We start from the raw sequence: 16,805 nt of genomic DNA, 5'->3' as shown, positions 1-16,805 counted from the left end.
AATATAATAATTCCAATCCCAATGAAAGCAGGTGTTGATAGGTGTGAAAATTACCGAACTATCGGTTTAATAATTCACAGCTGTGAAATACTGACACAAATGCTTTACAGATGAATGGAAAAACTGGTAAAAGCTGACCTCAGGGAAGGTCAATTTGGATTCCATAGAAATGTTGGAACACACGAGGTAATACTGACCCCACAATTTATCTTAGAAGATAGATTAAGGAAAGGCAAACCTACATTCTAGCATTTGTAGTCTTAGCAAAAGCTTTTGACAATGTTGACCGAAATACTCTCTTTCAAACTCTGAAGGTGGCAGGGGTAAAATATAGGAAGTGAAAGGCTATTTACAATTTATACAGAAACCAGATGGCAGTTATAAGGACTGAGGGGCATGAAAGGGAAGCAGTGGTTGAGAAGGGAGTGAGATAGGATTGTAGCCTATCCCCAATGTTATTCAACCTGTATATTGAGCAAGTAGTAAAGGAAATAAAAGAAACATTTAGAGTAGGAATTAAAATCCACAGAGAAGAAATAAATACTTTGAGGTTTGCCTAAGGTGAGCACTGCACCTTTAGATCATACCAGCCAATGCAGCAAAAACATGCAACCAACAATGTACATCTCCAACTTGTGGTGGCTAATAATGGCACTATTGACATTCGAACTCAACTTTCTGCTTCATATTTTATTGAATAATAAAATCCAATCAAGTAGTTTTAAACGTAGTAAAATATAATATTTCTATTCACAGATGTTGAAGCAATAACATGGTTTAAGATATCGAACAAAAGTACAAATACTGGACAGCTTGCATTTTCATCTTATGATGAGACAGAGGTCCTCCCACCTTCACTGATGAGAGTGTTGATTCTGAATAACTTTCTGTGATCATTTCCATGATATCAATATAATGGAAGGAAACATTCCACGTGGGAAAAATTATATATAAAAACAAAGATGAGGTGACTTACCGAACAAAAGCGCTGGCAGGTCGATAGACACACAAACAAACACAAACATACACACAAAATTTTTGAATTTTGTGTGTATGTTTGTGTGTCTATCGACCTGCCAGCGCTTTTGTTCGGTAAGTCACCTCATCTTTGTTTTTATATATAACATTTCCATGATATATTAGATTTCTTTAGCATGCAGTTTTTAGATAAGAAACATTAACGTATCACTAAAGAAAATAATAAGCAAACATTAAATGGTAATGAAATAACACACATATTAATTTTGCTACTTGTTTAATATCTTAATATGTAATCAGTTTCATTTTCTCCCTTCTTTGTAATGGACACCAGTTCTTTGATGAGGAACTTATAACAATAGGTTTTTTTCTGATTTGCCTTACAGAGGCATTTTCATATGAGTAGATTGTAACTGTGCCCATGCACCTAAAAGGCTGGGCACTTTTTTGTACTGAAATATTATTAGCTATTACAATGTAACTATGTTCCATTGCTTTTGTGTTCACAAGGCTGGAGGTTGTTTTGCTCTCACTGAAATTTCACATGGCACAAATGCAAAAGGAATGAGACTGACAGCTACATATGATCCACGAACTAAAGAATTTGAGCTTCATTCACCGGACTTTGAAGCAGCCAAATGTTGGGTGGGAGGCCTAGGTAAGTTTTTATCTTTATAGCACCAGTTTTTTTTTTTTTTTTTTACAGACTTTTTGTGTATTGTACTTACACAACTAAATCAAAGTTTGTCATGGTCAACTGAAGCATAAAGTACTTAATGAATGAAGAAAGAAGAGAGAGAGAAAACACATAATAAATGAAATTTATTTCAGAAAACTTACTAATGTCCTCAATGAAGGCAGTAGATCGATATCAAAATTTATCATCAGCATTGGGCATTGTGTAAAGAAATGAAGCATACAACAAAGACTATTGGTAGAATTGACCTGCAACACACAAAGATACAGATATATAAGCCAGTAACTACAAAAATATAATAAGTACACAAGAAGCTACATAGAAAGACAGGCAAACAGAAAGAGATACTTAGGGAGGTATGAGAAGAGGGAGAAGAGAGTATGCGCTAGGTGGAGATAGGAGTAGAAATGAGCAAATGAGTGAATGAGTGGTGATCTGAAAAGATGATGTCTGGCAGAGACATGAAATTGTACACAGACCTAACATTATCCAGTGGTGCCCTGTAACATAATTTTAAGACATAGCTCAGACAATGATGAACTGTTTAAGTTGTTTTACTTCCACAACAAACCAGAATGCAGATTTTCTTGACCATCTAGAACTGTCATCAACAGGATGTATGACTGATCCTTTTTTTTATGTGAGGAATGAACTCAACATTTTCTGAGGCTGGAGATGTAGCATCTAGTACTGACCATAAACATTACACCACATGTCTTAAATGTCAGATTAACCCTCCTTAAATGCTTTATTGGAATTTGGCTTGTAGGACACATTCTACAGTCATGAAGAGAGGCAATTCCAATTCCACTTGTAACTTAAGGAAGTATGCATAAAAACAAAGGGAATGTCAACAATGTTATGAAAAGGATAGCTTGCTACTCACCATAAAGATGAAATGTTGAGTTTCAGACAGGCATGGCAGAAAGACTGTTACATATAAGCTTTTGGTCAAAGCCTTCTTCAGAAAAGAAAAACACATACTTTCACATAATCAGACACACCTCACACATACATGATCACTATCTCTAGATGCTCCAGCCAGACTGGAACTGAAATGCATCGAAAGGAGCAAGAATGCAGAGTGGGGCAGGGAAAGGTATGAGTTGGGTGGAGGGTGTGGGGACAATAGGTTGCCTTAGATTGAGGCTGGGATGATTTCAGAAACAGAGAATGTGTTATAAAAATAATTCCCATCTGCACAGTGCATAAAAGCTGATAGTGGAGGGGACGATTCAGATGGCCTGGGTTCTACATCTACATCTACATTTATACTCCGCAAGTCACCCAATGGTGTGTGGCAGAGGGCACTTTACATGCCACTGCCATTACCTCCCTTTTCTGTTCCAGTCGCGTATGGTTCGTGGGAAGAACGACTGTCTGAAAGCCTCCGTGCGTGCTCGAATCTCTCTAATTTTACATTCGTGATCTCCTCGGGAGGTATAAGTAGGGGGAAGCAATATATTCAATACCTCATCCAGAAACGCACCCTCTCGAAACCTGGCGAGTAAGCTACACCACGATGCAGAGCACCTCTCTTGCAGAGTCTGCCACTTGAGTTTGCTAAACATCTCCGTAACACTATCACGGTTACCAAATAACCCAGCGACGAAATGCGCCACTCTTCTTTGGATCTTATCTCTCTCCTTCGTCAACCCGATCTGGTACGGATCCCACACTGATGAGCAATACTCAAGTATAGGTTGAACGAGTGTTTTGTAAGCCACCTCCTTTGTTGATGGACTACATTTTCTAAGGACTCTCCCAATTAATCTCAACCTGGTACCCGCCTTACCAACAATTGATTTTATATGATCATTCCACTTCAAATCGTTCCACATGCATACTCCCAGATATTTTACAGAAGTAACTGCTACCAGTGTTTGTTCCACTATCATATAATCATACAATAAAGGATCTTTCTTTCTATGTATTCGCAATACATTACATTTGTCTATGTTAAGGGTCAGTTGCCACTCCCTGCACCAAGTGCCTATCCGCTGCAGATCTTCCTGCATTTCGCTACAATTTTCTAATGCTGCATCTTTTCTGTATACTACAGCATCATCCGTGAAAAGCCACATGGAACTTCCGACACTATCTACTAGGTCATTTATATACATATATTGTGAAAAGCAATGGTCCCGTAACACTCCCCTGTGGCACGCCAGAGGTTACTTTAACATCTGTAGACGTATCTCCATTGATAACAACATGCTGTGTTCTGTTTGCTAAAAACTCTTCAATCCAGCCACACAGCTGGTCTGATATTTTGTAGGCTCTTACTTTTTATCAGGTGACAGTGCGGAACTGTATCAAACGCCTTCTGGAAGTCAAGGAAAATAGCATCAACCTGGGAGCCTGTATCTAATATTTTCTAGGTCTCATGAACAAATGAAGTGAGTTGGGTCTCACATGATCGCTGTTTCTGGAATCCATGTTGATTCCTACAGAGTAGATTCTGGGTTTCCAAAACTGACATGATACTCGAGCAAAAAATATGTTCTAAAATTCTACAACAGATCGACGTCAGAGATAAAGGTGTATAGTTTTGTGCATCTGCTCGACGACCCTTCTTGAAGACTGGGACTACCTGTGCTCTTTTCCAATCATTTGGAACCTTCCATTCCTCTAGAGACTTGCGGTACACGACTGTTAGGAGGGGTGCAAGTTCTTTCGCGTACTCTGTGTAGAATCGAATTGGTATCCTGTCAGGTCCAGTGGACTTTCCTCTGTTGAGTGATTCCAGTTGTTTTTCTACTCCTTGGACACTTATTTCGATGTCAGCCATTTTTTTGTTTGTGCGAGGATTTAGAGAAGGAACTGCAGTGTGGTCTTCCTCTGTGAAACAGCTTTGGAAAAAGGTGTTTAGTATTTCAGCTTTACGTGTGTCATCCTCTGTTTCAATGCCATCATCATCCCAGAGTGTCTGCATATGCTGTTTCGAGCCACTTACTGATTTAGCGTAAGACCAGAACTTCCTAGGATTTTCTGTCAAGTTGGTACATAGAATTTTACTTTCAAATTCACTGAATGCTTCACGCATAGCCCTCCTTACGCTAACTTTGACATCGTTTAGCTTCTGTTTGTCTGAGAGGTTTTGGCTGCGTTTAAACTTGCAGTGAAGCTTTCTTTGCTTTCGCAGTAGTTTCCTAACTTTGTTGTTGAACCACAGCGGGTTTTTCCTGTCCTTCACAGTTTTACTCAGCACGTACCTGTCTAAAATGCATTTTATGATTGCCTTGAACTTTTTTCATAAACACTCAACATTGTCAGTGTCGAAACAGAAATTTTCATTTTGATCTGTGAGGTAGTCTGAAATCTGCCTTCTATTACTCTTGCTAAACAGATAAACCTTCCACCCTATTTTTATATTCCTATTAACTTCCATATTCAGGGATGCTGCAACAGCCTTATGATCACTGATTCCCTGTTCTGTACTTACAGAGTTGAAAAGTTTGGGTCTGTTTGTTATCAGTAGGTCCAAGATGTTATCTCCACGAGTCAGTTCTCTGTTTAATTGCTCGAGGTAATTTTCGGATAGTGCACTCAGTGTAATGTCACTTGATGCTCTGTCCCTACCACCCTTCCTAAACATCTGAGTGTCCCAGTCTATATCTAGTAAATTGAAATCTCCACCTAAGACTATAACATGCTGAGAAAATTTATGTGAAATGTATTCCAAATTTTCTCTCACTTGTTCTGCCACTAATGCTGCTGAGTCGGGAGGTCGGTAAAAGGAGCCAATTATTAACCTAGCTCGGTTGTTGAGTGTAACTTCCACCCATAATAATTTACAGGAACTATCCACTTCTACTTCACTACAGGATAAACTACTACTAACAACAACAAACACGCCACCACCGGTTGCATGCAATCTATCCCTTCTAAACACCGACTGTGCGTTTGTAAAAATTTCGGCAGAATTTATCTCTGGCTTCAGCCAGCTTTATGTACCTATAACGATTTCAGCTTCAGTGCTTTCTATCAGCGCTTGAAGTTTCGGTATTTTACCAATGCAGCTTCGATAGTTTACAATTACAATACCGATTGCTGCTTGGTCCCCGCATGTCCTGACTTTGCCCCGCATCCTTTGAGGCTGTTGCCCTTTCTGTACTTGCCCAAGGCCATCTAACCTAAAAAACGCCCAGTCCACACCACACAACCCCTGCTACCTGTGTAGCTGTTTGCTGCATGTAGTGGACTCCTGACCTATCCAGCGGAACCCGAAACCCCACCACCCTACGGTGCAAGTCGAGGAATCTGCAGCCCACATGGTCGCAGAACCGTCTCAGCCTCTGATTCAGACCCTCCACTCGGCTCTGTACCAAAGATCCGCAGTCAGATGCTGCAGACGGTGAGCTCTGCTTTCATCCCACTAGCGAGACTGGCAGTCTTCACCAAATCAGATAGCCGCCGGAAGCCAGAGAGGATTTCCTCCAATCCATAGTGACACACATCATTGGTGCCGACATGAGCGACCACCTGCAGATGGGTGCACCCTGTACCCTTCATGGCATCCGGAAGGACCCTTTCCACATCTGGAATGACTCCCCCCGGTATGCACACGGAATCCAATTGGTTTTCTTCCCCTCTCTTGCTGCCGTATCCCTAAGGGACCCCATTACACGCCTGACATTGGAGCTCCCAACTACCAGTAAGCCCACCCTCTGCGACCACCCGGATCTTGCAGACTGAGAGGCAACCTCTGGAACAGGACAAGTAGCCATGTCCGGCCAAAGATCAGTATCAGCCTGAGACAGAGCATGAAACCGGTTTGTCAGACAAACTGGAGAGGCCTTCCGTTTGGCCCTCCGGAATGTCTTTCGCCCTCTCCCACACCTCGAGACGATCTCCCACTTTACCACAAGTGAGGGATCAGCCTCAATGTGGGCAGTATCCCGGGCAGCCACAGTCATAGTCCGATAGGGGGATGCGTGGGACGAGCTGGCCGTCCCCGACAAATCCCCATCTGGACCCCTACAGTGATGCCCACTGGCAACAGCCTCAAGCTGTGTGACCCAAGCCAACACTGCCTGAAGCTGGGAGTGAAAGGGATGCCAACTCAGCCTGCATCCGAACACAGCAGTTGCAGTCCCTATCCATGCTAAAAACTGTTGTGCAAAGAACATCTGAACTAATCTACAGAGAGCACAAACAATTTGACACAAAATTTATTAAAATACAAGACTGCCTAGTAAATGCAGTAATGCTGCTACTTGCACACTGCTGACACACTGCTCGGCGATTTTACACTATTCAGGTACTAAAACACGATGCTACAACTCTCAAATACTATAATACTCCCGAAATTTATGAATTAAACAATGCAAGTACCAAAAACATGCAAAGAAATTAAGAATTAAACTATGTAACAAATAAGTGAGCTAAGAGTACATGAGTTGCTGCTGGCAGCTGCTTATCCAATGGTGGCAGGGAGCATGGTGTTGTGTAGCAGCCACTGAAACAAAGCATGTTGTGTTCAGCTCCATTTTGGGCCACAGAGTGATCCACTTTGTTCTTGGCCACAGTTTGGCAATGGACATTCATCCTGGTGGATAGTTGGTTGGTAGTCATATCAATATAAAGACTGAGCAATGATTACCACTGGTATACCACATAGCTACTCTCATAGGTGGCCTGGCCTCTGATTGGGGAGGATAAGCCTGTGATAGAACTGGAATAGGAAGTGCTGGGAGGCTGGACTGGACAGGTCTTTCACAGGGATATGATCCCTATGGGGTTGGGATTCGACATGGCAAAAGGACGGACGAGAATGTTGTGGAGGTTGACAAAATACCACTTTAGGGTAGGTTGGAAAGATTTTGGGTTGAATGTTCCTATCTGCAGGGCATGATGATAGATAATCAAAGATCTGAGGAAGGATGTGGTTCAGTTGTTCCATCTTTGTGTGTACTGCGTGATGAGGGGAGTGGTCCTTTGTAGCTGGTTCATGGGGATGATGAAACAATTATTGGGAGTGTGTGGGGATATGGCACAGGAAATCTGTTTGCAGGCTAGGTCTGGGGGATAGTGTCTGTCTGTGAAGGCCTTTGTGAGACATTCAGCATTCTGATGAAGAGAGCTCCTCTCATTGCAGATACATCATCCCCAGGTGCTGAGGCTGTACAGGAGGGGTTTTTGGTGTGAAATGGATGGCAGCTGTCAAAATGCAGGTTGGTGGGTTTAATTTGGACAGAAGTGTGGATTGTGCTGTCAGAGAGGACGAGATCAATCTCCAGGAAGGTGACATGCTGGGTTGAGATGTGCATGAGAGAGAAGGTATTGAAGATGTGAAGGAATGAGGATGAGGTGTCCTGGCCCTGAGTCCAGATCGTGAAGATCCAATCAGTGAACCTTAACTAGACAAGGGATTTGGGGTTTCAGGAGGCTAGGAAGATTTTCCTAGATGGCACATAAACAGGTTGATATAAGAAGGTTGGACCTCCCCCTCCACCTCCAGCTTTTCTGAACTGTGCAGATGGGAGTTATCCCCACAACACATTCTCCACTTCCGCAATCACCCCAGACTTAACCTATGGTAACCTAATGTCCCCACATGCTCCATTGAACTGTTTCCTCTGTCCTATCACCTCTTCATAATTCACATACCCTCGCTCTCATTGGCCTACCCACCAGTGTTTGCGCGTCTCCTTTCTGCCCCCTTTTCTGAAGAAGGCTTTGGCTAGAAGCTTATATGTAACAGCCTTTCTGTCATGACCCCCCCCCCCCAGCACCTCCAGATACTTTTCCTGCCACTGCACATTCTGCCAGGCTGAGTTGATTCCTCTTCCCCCACCTGTACCCTCCTCCTTCCTAACCCCCTGTATTGTTGCTCCAGTTCAATGCATATCAGTCGCATTCTAGCTGGAGTGGCCAGAGCTAGCAGTCGTATGTGTGAGATGTGCTTGCTTCTGTGAATGCGTGTGTGTGTTTTTCTTTTGTAAAGAAGGCTTTGGCCAAAAGCTTATATGTAATGGTCACTTCAATGTATGTGTCTGCAACTCAACAAAATATCCATACACATTCTCATAGCTTCAGAGCCACTGACTAGAGCATGCCCTACAGTGTTGTCACATGTGGGATGAGATGGTCATTTGGTGAACAACTGTGAATGCCCGTAGTCCCTGTGTTTCCCAATACACATTCCATGTCATATTGATAAGCAGGGGCATTGAACTTATATATATTTGTGGCTTATGCTAGCAGCAATGATTTCTCTGTGAATGTTATTACATTTTGCCATTGAAGAAAAAATATTGCCTAACTGACTCTGTTTCAGTTTTACACATAAATGCAGAAGCGCAGCCACAGCATCTCGTTTTTTGTATGTTATTTATCTCTCCATATTGTTTAGCATTTCTTGATGAAATTGAACAGGCTTTGACACAGTGATCTCTTCTCCAAGAAAGAAATTGTTGCACATGTAAAAGTGACATTTGGAAGTGGACATTTTGTCTTTGAAACTGGTTGTCAGCTGCCTTCCAGTGACATATCACTGATCCTCTACAGGTCACCCTGCATTGCAACCTTCCCATTGACTATAGCGTTACTATGAACAACTTCACATAGTTTCCGAGTTCCTATTTATATTGTATTTTATTCTTTTGCAGCTAAATTTTATTTACATTTCCTTTCTTAACCTGTTGGGTTAACACAATACTATATCAGCTCTGTTTGCACAGTAAAGAATTGAAAATTCATCATTCTCACTGTAAGAGGACTTGTGCTGAGTAAAGTATGCCAGACAAATTCAGACAATCAAAAAAGTTGGTTATGCAGCATTTTACCTCCAGTGACTATTTGTAATCATAAAATGTTTTAGATGTTTCAAACCAGAGATTGTTGAGGGCATGGAGGAAGAAAAGCAAGCTATTTGTAACTTCTGGAACAGTCCTATGCTATAAGTAGAAGGACATGTAATCTCCACTGCCATTTAAAATGATGCCACAGAGATTATTATATTGATCAGAGGCCAAAAAATAAATAAGTCTTGAAGTACAAAAATTATAGCATGCACCTACACAAAAATGTTTGAAGATATGTGTAAGCATTGTGTTGAGAAACTGTGTATAAAAATGAATTTAAAATTTTGTTTTTTCTGATGTTCTTGTGGTGGGATGAATATGTACCATGTAGAGTTTCATGCTTATCTCAACAATAGAATGCTTCACCAAGATAGGATATCATTCATTGTTTACTGCCTTTTGAATATTCATGTGAAGTGTATGGGAATCAAAGTTGATGTAGAATGGAGTTACTGGCATATATGCCAAGTACATGGAATTTGTGCTGCTCATAATATACAAGCTCAGCGCCCACTGCTTAACTTGCTTAGACTGTATGGTCTGCACAGAGTGATCTTTTTAATGCACATTTTCTGTTGCTCAGAGATTGTACTATTTTATAAACTATTCACGCTAAATAAGGCCATAGAAGCATGGTCTATTCCAACTATACTTTTGACCAAAAACAATTATGTTATTTGGAATTGAAGGTTAATCCTGTCTTTTTATTTCCTGTCGCAATATTTCCATAGAAACTTTCATCCCCTAACATATTTCTTTATTTTGAACCGTGAAGTGATATACCAATTTTCATATGTGTACCTTTAAAAATGTTTTAGTATAATAAAAAGCATTTTCTTAAAACTTTTCATCATTTATTGCGGAAGTTGTTTGATAATGATTTGTCAAAAAAAGGGTAATCCACGCACTATTATACCCCACTGGTGGTTAAATTTCTAGCAGTACTGAACCACATATTTATTTTACTTCTGCCTGAGAAATCAGATAAAAATTTTCATACTTCCAGCTTCAAAATTGCCTTAATAGTGACATGTTTTCAAAAAACTTTTCATACCCTACTTCATCCCCTTAGGGGTGGGATTTTGAACAATCCCTCACTATACAATGCCTACAGTATAACATCAACACCATCTCCAAATTTCAAGTTTCTATTCTTAGTGGTTTGGGCAGGGCAATGATGAGTCAATGAATCAGTCAGACACTATTTCTCCACATTAAGGATTGAATTTATGAAAACAGTGAAATACATATTTTTGTTATTTCTAACAGAGAAGGCAAATACAAATGTTTGTACCTTTAGCTCTGAAAATGCTGTCACAGTGAAACAGCTTCATAAAACTGTTCATTCCCTAGCTCATTGCTGTAGTGGGTTCAGTTTCCACAAACAGTGAAACACATAGCTTTTATTTCTATCTGAGAAGACAAATACCAATTTTCATAGATGTAGCTTTAAAAATGCTTTATCAGTTCCTTCTATGACTTTTTCTGAACAAAATTTTTGCACACTATTTCATCCCCATCATGGTTAATTTTCCAATAATGCTGAAACAATGGAAAATCCAGGATGGAATAATGACAATATTATGGAAAGAACAGACTGCTACTTACCATATAGTAGAGATGTTGACTCGTCGACAGGCACAACAAAAAGACTGCTAAACAAGTAAGCTTAAAGCCTAAAGGCCTTCTTCTGGAGTAGATAATATCACACACACACACACACACACACACACACACATACAAACCACACACACATGACCACTGTCTCTGGCTGACAAGGGCAGTCCATGAGCAACTGTGCACAATGGGAGAATCAATCTGGATGCTGGGGGTATAGAAGAGAGGAGGAGGGGCAGGGAGGGTAGGGGTGCAGGGCAATAAAGTGCTGCTTGTGGGTTGTACAGTGTCAAATAGGGAGAGTGTAGGGCAGCTAGGTGCAGTCAGGAGCGTAGATGGTGAGAGGGAGGAGAAGGGAATGGTAAAGGAGAGGAGTAAAAAGCATATAGGTGCATTGGTGGAATGGAATGCAGTGGAGTACTGGACTGGAAACAGGCGAGGGGATACATGCATGAAGAACAGTGACTAACGAAGGTTGAGGCCAGACAGGTTACAGGAAAGTAGGATAGCTGCCCAATGTGCACAGTTCAGAAAAGCTAGTGTTGTTGGGATTGATCCAGATGGCACAGGCTGTGAAACAGTCATTGAAGCAAAGAATTTTCTGTTTGGTAGCATGTTCAGCAAATGGATTGTCCAGCTGTTCCTTGGCCACAGTCTGTCAGTGGCCATTCATGCAGACAGACAGGTTTCTGGTTATCATGCCCATTTAGAATTCAGCACAGCGGTTGAAGCTTAGCTTGTAGATAACATGACTGGTTTTGCAGGTAGCCGTGCCACTGGTGGGAAAGGTGATGTTTGTGACTGGACTGGGGTAGATGGTGGTGGGAGGATGTTTGGGATAGGTCTTGCATCTAGGTCTGTTATAGGGATATGATCAATAAGGCAAGGAGTTGGGAGCAGAGGTGGAGTAGGGATGAGTGAGGATATTTTGTAGCTTTGGCAGGTGGTGGAATACCACATGAAAGAGGTGGAAGGGATAGTGGCTAGGACATCCATTATTTCAGGTATAGTGGTTAGGGAGAGGGATAATGTGAATTGTTCAGAGCTGACATAGTTATGCTAATGCACGTGTAGCTACACTGGAAATTATAAGTTTAGAAACATGTGCAGTTATGGATGTGTGTGAGTTAAGAAATGTGGCAGGCCAGGAACATTGATTCAAGCTTAATTCCTTCAAGTTTTGGTGTATGGGTTAATATTTCCCTTGTCTCCCCAATGTGGCTGTGTCAGCTATCCTCTCTTCTTGTTGACTTCTTCTCCGAAAAAGTCCATTTAAAAATGCAAGTCCTTATCACATCAGGATGTAGAGATTAGGACATATCTTGGTAGGAGAGTGAAAACTTGTGACTTCTACATATTATAACATGTAACTAACAGAATGTCGGGAGAGTGCAAGTACATATGTCTTAATTGCACCAGCTGAAAAGACTACAGGCACCAAGATCAGTGAAAAAAACAACAATTGAGGTACATAAAAAAATTGATAGTATGGCTTTAAAATTTCTGTCAACTTACTCAGGTATAATCATACCTCCCTACGATATCTTTGCTGCATGGGGACAGCACGAATACAAAATGGAATGTAGTTGCTGCTATAGCGCCATTGTCCAGTGTGTGCACCTCACATGATGTATGCTGCATGTGCACTTGAGTTTGTTAACACTGTAGTTAAGTTGAGCTGTCCATGAGTGTGCTACGATTTCACTTATTTCCCAAAGTAGGTAAAACTGTTCATCCCATTGCTGCAATATGGTGTGCTGAGCCTTGTGCATAGTGGAACCACCAATGCTGTAGTGAGGAGGTTCATCATTTATGGCACAGGTATTTGTTACTCTAGTAATACACTTGTTTCAGTGGTTGAACCAGGCTCATGCTATCAGCATCCCAAAGACCAATGGGTTCAAGGTAAATCTACAATGCCTTTATTCATTTTCATGCCCTCTCTGTGGCAGAATGTCTTGTTGATACCCGAGTCTGGTGAGGATATAAATGTTCGTTATTGCCTGGTAATGGCATTGGCATTCTTTTTTTTAAGTATATTTCTTTCGATTTTATGTGACATTACATTTTTCAGTTCACCATGATTATTTTTATTACACTTCACTCTCAGGCCTTACCCTTTTGAATGTTATTTTTGAACAGTTTGTATTCATAGTCTCTTTTTACTTTAACATTATACAGGTTGTTATTTTTTCAATCTCATTATCCACTGTTGACAAAATATTTGTGTACAACATTATCAGATGATGTGGATGAGTTCTGTGTTCATACATCAGGGCTGACGTGACTATCCATCATTACAGATGCTGAGGAAAGAGAGCTTCTTGACATGAAATGGCCATAAGTCTACATAACTGTATTTAGCTACACTTCAGACAAGTTTACTAGGAGGTGTCTACTGATCTAAAGGAAATGTTGTGGACAGGAAAAATCATTCATTTTTACTCTTCTATTGCAATCCTTCATTTATCATGAAAGAACTATTGAGTACATCATTTCATATCTATCTACTCATGTTAATCCACTTACTTCATGTTTACTATTTACTGATACATTCTGAGAGTATAATATTGTGTTATACAAGTGTAATCATTGACTGTAAACAGTGAACTTCAGTGTCAGTGACATACCTTCTTTTGCTACATGATATCACTCTTGTGTATTCTGTTTTGCAAGAATATGCCTCTACAAGAATTATGCCAATGAGCAAGTGTAAAACAATGTTGAGACAACTTATGTTTGTATGCAAATGTACTATAATAACTCTTGCTTAGTGCTCTTCCCAGTCACATTGACGTCTAATGCGTGGTCTGACCACTTTTCATTTGGTAACATAAGATCTATATTCAACCATTTTACACATATGCCATGTTTATCTTTTTCATACACACCATCACACTCAAACATATTTTTATACATATAATTATTTATTTTCTATGCAGCCCTTATGGTTTGGTACCAAACATGTAACTATTGTGTCCCCAATTTTACCCAGGATGTGACTGCATCATTCACTGAAAGGACACTTAAATACTGACTTAAATCTAAGTGCATAGTTGCTTACTGGCTAGTATGCATCACATTCAGTATTCATATATTCAATTTTAATCAGCATGCAGTTCATTATTATTATTATTTACATTTTATGGCCTTCATTGGACCACTCTAGCCAACTTTATACATAGAATATCTCAGTTTGCTGTCAGCCCAGTACTTCATTCTCTCAGATCTCATCCTTCTTCCTTCATTGGAAATCACCCTTCCTATTGTCTGTCTGTTGATTCTTGTTTGCAGTCTGGTTTGTCTGTCTGTGAGTTTCCTGATTTTGTCAGTTTTGTTTCTCAGGTCTTCCAATGTAATCTGTAGCTCATCCATATCTTCCTTGATTTCTGTAATCCACCTAATGTTGCACTTACTATTCTACAATTTTTATATTATTCTCCTGATGATCCTGTTCTTTGGTGTTCTGATTAGATGTCCGAAAAATGAAATGCGTTTCTTCTTGACTGTACTCATTACCAGTTCTATTACCTAGTAGACTGTTTCATTTGTAGCTACCCTCCAGTGTCCATCTTCTGGTATGATTTTTTGATGCACGTTCTGATGATTCTTCTCTCTGTTTTGAGTATTTTGTCTATTTGTGCAGTGTTAGTTGTTTTAAAGATGGTTTCACTTGCGTTATGTTATTTCTGGTTGAGTGGCTGTTTTGTAGTGTTTTAATTTTGTTGCTATTGACAGGCTCTTTTTGTTGTAGGTGTTCTTGGTGATATATTGTGCTCTAGTCAATTTGTTTATTCTGTTATGACATGTTGGCTTTTCATTGAGGTTACATGTATGATTTCTCCCATACATTTAAATTTATCTACAATTTTGATTTCTTGGTTTCCTATGACAATTTTGTTTATGAGTGGTGGGCCAGTTAACATGATGACTGTTTTTTCAAAGAATATTCCAATACCATTTTCTGTGCTATTTCCTGTAGTGAGATAAATTGTTTGGTTACCTTAATACTGTTGGACAGGAGAGCAAGGCCATCAGCAAATCCTAGACAAATAAAACTTTTATGTTGTCTTTGGGTCTTCCAATTTGGATGTTCTTTGGATTAATCTTGTACCATTTCCTCATTATGTATTCTAAAGCACGGTTGAACAGCAGGGGTGCCAAGCAATCTCCTTGTCTTAAACCTGTTTTTATGATGAATGGCTCAGAGAGTTCTCCCCTGAACATGACTTTTGATACAGAGTTGATTAAGGTGAGTTCTATCAATCTCATTAATTTTGTATGGAGCCTGAAATTTCCTAAAATTTTTAACATTGAAGGTATATGGATACAGTCATATGCTTTTTTAAAGTCCACAAAGATTATTACAAGAGGTTTATTTCATTTCTTGTAATATGCTATGGCTAATTTTAAAGTTATGGTCTGTTCTGAACAGCTTCTCCAAGGTCTGAAGCCTCCTTGGTATTCATCTAATTCTTCATGTAGTTACTCTTTAATCCTCTTGTATAGGATTCTGGAGAAAATCTTGTATGTGCAGTCTAAGAGAGAGATACCTCTGTAATTATTTAGGTTGCTTTTATCTCCTTTTTTGTGGAGTGGGTGGATTATGGCTGTGGTCCAATGTTTGGGGAACTTTTCTGTTATCCAGATTTTTGTTATGGCTATGTGTAAGGATGTTCAAACTGTATCACTGGCATAGTTGCACATTTCTGCAAAAACTTGGTCTGCTCCACATGGATTATAATTTTTCATCTCTCTAAGTGCTGTTTCCACCTCTTGGATTGTTGGAGGATTTATTAGATCAGATGGAGTCTTGATGGGTGTGTCTGTATTAATTGCTAAAAGTTCCTGGGGTTCTTTACAATTCAAAAGTCTACTAAATGCTTTTGCCATGATTTTGGCATTTTCCTTGTCATTAGGTGCCATTTTTCCATCTTCCTATTTGTGGGAGGGACACATTTTTATAATTGCCTTCCAAACATTTTATAAAAGTCTCTGGAATTGGTTTTATGGTAATTTTCTTCTGTTGAGTTGATCAGATCTTTCTATGATTGTCTCTTGGTTTGCCTGATAATTTATGTGAACTTTTTCCTGATATTTGTTAGGTTGGTTGCATTTTCTTCTGTTTTCTGTTTGAAATTTTAACCATGCATGATGTCTTTCTTCATGAATTTTGTCACATTCTGAGTTCCACCAGACATGTCTTTTATGTGGGTTCAATGGGGCTAAATTTTCTGCTTGTTGCCTGAGATTTTAACCAGTTCTTCTAAATTATCTGTCAGTTTTATGTTTTGTGTGACTTCTCTATATTTATCATTTCTAATTAATTGGGTGGGATCAAAGTTCCTCTTTCCTTTATTGCACTGTGGTTTCTTTTTTAGTGGTGTGAACTTAATTTTGATGTTGACAATGTAATGATCTGAACCTGTATCTGCCCCTCTTAATACTTTAACATTGTAGATTTCTCTGTGGCAGAATTTGTCCATAAATACATGATCCAGCTGCCATTCTCCTTTTCTCCAATCAGAATGTTTCGAAGTTTTAAGTTTGTTTGTCCTCCTTTTGAAGTATGTGGACTTTGAGATCAGTTTGTATTCCCTACAGAGTTCAACAAGTCTTTGGCCATTCTTATATGTTTTTTTACTTGGGGCCCAATTCCGAATGATATCCTGGTATTTCTTTTCTCTTCCAAGTTGGGCACTGAA

General features: G+C 39.8%; 1 protein-coding gene across 1 annotated transcript in view; it reads left to right on the top strand.

Moving 5' to 3' along the window:
- Positions 1-16,805, top strand: part of LOC126481047 (peroxisomal acyl-coenzyme A oxidase 3-like) — a 250,775-nt gene that overhangs the window by 106,627 nt on the left and 127,343 nt on the right. The window contains exon 5 of the mRNA XM_050104529.1: positions 1,489-1,636. Coding sequence (XP_049960486.1) covers positions 1,489-1,636 — 148 coding nt within the window. The remainder of the gene's footprint in view (positions 1-1,488; positions 1,637-16,805) is intronic.

Source organism: Schistocerca serialis, chromosome 5 (genome assembly GCF_023864345.2).
Source record: "Schistocerca serialis cubense isolate TAMUIC-IGC-003099 chromosome 5, iqSchSeri2.2, whole genome shotgun sequence".
Classification (NCBI taxonomy): Eukaryota; Metazoa; Arthropoda; class Insecta; order Orthoptera; family Acrididae; genus Schistocerca; species Schistocerca serialis.
Note: the sequence above shows the minus strand (reverse complement) of the source record. Positions and strands in the feature narration are given on the sequence as shown.